The 3931-nt window shown below is 56.1% G+C and overlaps 1 protein-coding gene across 1 annotated transcript; it reads right to left on the reverse strand.

Annotated features, from left to right (window-relative positions):
- Nucleotides 1-2606: 2606 nt before the first annotated feature.
- On the reverse strand, nucleotides 2607-3931 carry LOC119293991 (purine permease 3-like). Its single transcript, XM_037572286.1, has one exon. The coding sequence runs from the start codon at nucleotides 3880-3882 to the stop codon at nucleotides 2707-2709; it is 1176 nt and encodes a 391-aa protein (XP_037428183.1). The 5' UTR covers nucleotides 3883-3931; the 3' UTR covers nucleotides 2607-2706.

Below are 3931 nucleotides of genomic sequence, written 5' to 3' on the forward strand. Positions count from 1 at the left end.
TCAAGCACCGTAAGATCGCACCCACTACAAAGCACCTCTTCCCATTGCAAAATAAATAGATCAAGTTGGCCAAACAAAACCCAAATATTGGAGAATAAATACGAGTCTATAAGCAATCATGCATATTAGAGATCAAAGAAGACTCAAATAACTTTCATGGATAAAAACATAGATCTGGTCATAAACTCAAAGTTCATTGGATCCCAACAAACACACCGCCAAAAAGACTTACATCATATGGATCTCCAAGAGACCATTGTATTGATAATAAAGAGAGAGAGAGAGAGAGAGAGAGGAAGCCGTCTAGCTACTAATTACGGACCCGTAGGTCTACAAAGAACTGCTCACGCATCATAGGAGAGGCACCAATGGAAGTGGTGAACCCCTCCATGATGGTGTCTAGATTGGATCTGGTGGTTCTGGACTCTACGACAGCTGGATCAATATTTCGTCGACTCCCCTAGGGTTTTTGGAATATTGTGGTATTTATAGAGCAAAGAGTCGGTTCAGGGGGCACCAGAGGTGGGCACAACCCCCCAGGACGCGCCTGGGCCTCCTGGCGAGCCCTGGTGGGTGCTGCTCCCCTCGCGCAGCCCCTCATGTGCTTCCTTGGCCCATTGGCTTTCGTCTGGCCCATAAAAAATCCTCCGCGAGTTCCGTTGCGTTTGGACTCCGGTTGATATTGATTTCCTATGATGTAAAAAACATGCAAAAAACAGCAACTGGTATTGGACACTATTTCAATAGGTTAGTACCAACAAATGATATAAAATGATTGTAAAACATCCAAGAATGATAATATAACAGCATGGAACAATCAAAAATTATAGATACGTTGGAGGCGTATCAATGACGTCGGCCAGATAATATGTCGACGGCAAAGCCGCGGCCACTCGTCTCTGCCATCGGCACAGAGACAACTTCGTTAGCCGCCCATCACAAACGGGGTCGTCGGGCCCACAGCTATGCTGACGGCCCTGGTATGCCGTTGGCAGCTGTAGGCGTACTCAGAGCTAGGCCGATGGCTTCTCTATGCCGACAGGGCCCGTCAGCATACCTAAGGATAGCCCGATGGCCTGGCCCTGGTTGTCAGCATAGCTCGGAGTAGGCCGACAGGGGCTGTCGTCATATGTTTGGTCGTTGGGATAGCGCCATGTTCCGATACTGTGCGACGGGTAGTGTACTCAACATGACGTTTGTTACCTTTTCGATCCATTAAGAGCATCTACAACCGGACCTCTCAAACCCGCCTCATACGTCCGGGCGGGTCGCCCGGTCACTGCCCGATCACGATTTGACCTAGACGGGCCCCACAAACGGCCCTCAAAAGCCCGGGCTGACTGGCACCCTCCATATCCAGCCCAAATATGGGGTGGATATGGGGGCGCCTGGGCACGCCCGTCACGTCGGACCCGGCCCATGTTGGCCCACTCAACTGCACTTATATTCGTCCCCGTCCTCTCGCTGGAGCAAACACTCCAGTCCCCTCCACTACCCTCCGCCACCCGAGCTCACCTCCGTCGGTTGCTGGACTTCTCCGCCATGGCAGGCAGCGGATCAGACTCCGACCAGTCTGGATCCGTCGATTGGTGTGTCATCCTGTGTGGGTTGGAGGAGGCAATGGCACTCTGCATTGCACTCTGCCGCTCCCAGGAGGACAGCGCGCGGCTGACAGACGGATCCGTCCGTCGCGACGCCATAGCGTTGGTTCACCGGGCGCTAGGGTCCTCTGGTGCTGGATTCTCGCAGTCCAGGCCGGAACACCTGTCATTCACCATCACCGGTCGGGCAGAGTATGAGTCCCACCGGGAACGGGCGGCCCACCGTGGGAGGGAGAGCATAAGGGCCACCGAGGCCCGTATCGCAGCTGAAATGGTGGCAACAGAGGCGGCTGATGTGGTGGCGCGGGCGGCCCGCATTGTGAAGAAACGACAGCGAAGGAAGACGCGCGCCCTCGCCCGAGAGCAGAATCGGACGGTCCGTGCCATGGGCAGACTGCCACTGAAGGAGGAGGAGGAGGAGGACAGCTCCGGCGACGAGCAGATCCTGCTCGATACATACTGCGTCTTTGACCGGTACTTCCGCGAGAAGGATGGCAAGGGTGTCAGGAAGGGCAAGGGGAGCCGTGGATGAAACTCCACCATAGCCAAACATGCCAAATTTTGGTAGTTCGATGGCATGTTTAGTGTAGTGTGATGGAGTAGCCGGACGATGCGTGTGCATCGACTTAGTTGCATGAGTTTGTATGGATTTGAGATATGATAATTGAGATGTCCGGATGTGAATTGTATTTTTTTAGAAGTGCCTGGTCAGTGCCCGCGGACACGCCCGGACGTGTCCACGGGTGTTTGAGGGGACGGATTTGCCATGTCCGGCTGTAGATGCTCTAACTTCTGCCATCTTTTCGAATGAGATGTTTGTATATTCTTTTGAAACCCCGTTTGAAGTCAATAAAAGCTTCCCAAAAAAAAGTTAATAAAAGCTCTCCTTAACATGAAGACGCAGCAAATATCCATATTGTAGTATACTCATTGCAAGAAGTGAACATTTCAGAATAGTATGCTTTTTATTAACTCGATGGTAGCACTTGATTTTCTCTGTGCTACCTAGAATGAAACAAATGTCTTACTCTACTCTTGTATGTCCTGTACTTCTGAATTTTTTAAAAAAATTACTACACTACACGCGTAGAGAATTTGCCGGTCTTCAAGGGGTAGCCAGCTCCAGGTCTCCGGTTTTCCTCGCCATCTGCTGCTGCAGCAGCTGGTTCTTCTGCGCCGCCGCCTTCTTCTGCTGGACCTTTTCGCCGTACATGTAGGAGGCGAAGCCCCATAGGGACAGCACGAGCGCGATGCCCTTTGGCCCGTCGAACTTCTCGTGGAGGAAGAGGACGGCGAGGATCTCGGAGAGCGGCAGGAGGACGGCGATCATGATGCCGGCGAGGAGCGAGGAGGCGCAGGTGATGAGCCCCATGATGCCCAGGTTGAGCAGCTGCCACGACACGGCGTCCCACACGAGCACCAGGTAGTAGTTGGTCTCGCCGAGCCCGAACGTCGCCGCCTCGCTCCGCAGCACCCCGAAGTCGCTCTTAATGGCCATACCGAGCAGGCACACCATCGTGCCAGCGGCGCCCATCACGGCCTGCATCTGCATGACCGTGGAGTAGGGAGGCGGTATCCTCGCGGCGGGTCCCGTCCGGCGCCCGTATCGCTCCATGGCGACCTCAACGAGCGGCAGCACGAGCCCGGCGAGCGCCGCTGCAGCGATGCCCTCGCAGAACCCGGTCCAGTACGTCTTGGATGGCTCGCCAGCCGGCTTCCCAGACCCAGGCCCGACACCGAGCACTGCCGGGCCGATGATGAGCAGCATGACGGCGTTGGCTGAGAAGGGCGTGAAGCGGAGCCCAACGAAGAGGAACGCGAACACGGCCGTGAAGGCAAGCTGCGTCGCCAGCAGCAGCGACGACGTGGACAGCGGCAGCGCCTGCGACCCCATCGCGTACACGAAACACGACACGGCGTACAAACTGCCAAGCACGGCGGCCGCGCCGACGAGGCGAAGCGGGAGGAGGAGGTTGGCGATGCCGTGGCGGCGGCCGCGGAAGAGGGAGACGCACAGGGGCGGGAGGAGGAGTGGCCAGCCGGAGATCTGGAGCAGCGCGGAGAGCCACAGGCGTTGCCCGCCGTGGACGAAGTAGACGCGGAGCAAGAGCGGCCCGCCGGCGCCGATCAGGACGAGGCAGGCACTGAATATGACCAGAAGCGAAGGCCGGTAACGAGCCGGCGAGGCCGTCGAGGCGGCCATGATGCGGGGCGGCGATGCGCTCGGCGTCTTTGCTGCTTCTTGCATGGCTGGACTGGCACTAGCAGCTATGGTTGCCATGAAGCTGAGCTCGGAATGCTCCTTTCGCTTACGAGTTTGGTTTGGAGGC

Source organism: Triticum dicoccoides, chromosome 4B, assembly GCF_002162155.2.
Source record: "Triticum dicoccoides isolate Atlit2015 ecotype Zavitan chromosome 4B, WEW_v2.0, whole genome shotgun sequence".
NCBI lineage: Eukaryota > Viridiplantae > Streptophyta > Magnoliopsida > Poales > Poaceae > Triticum > Triticum dicoccoides.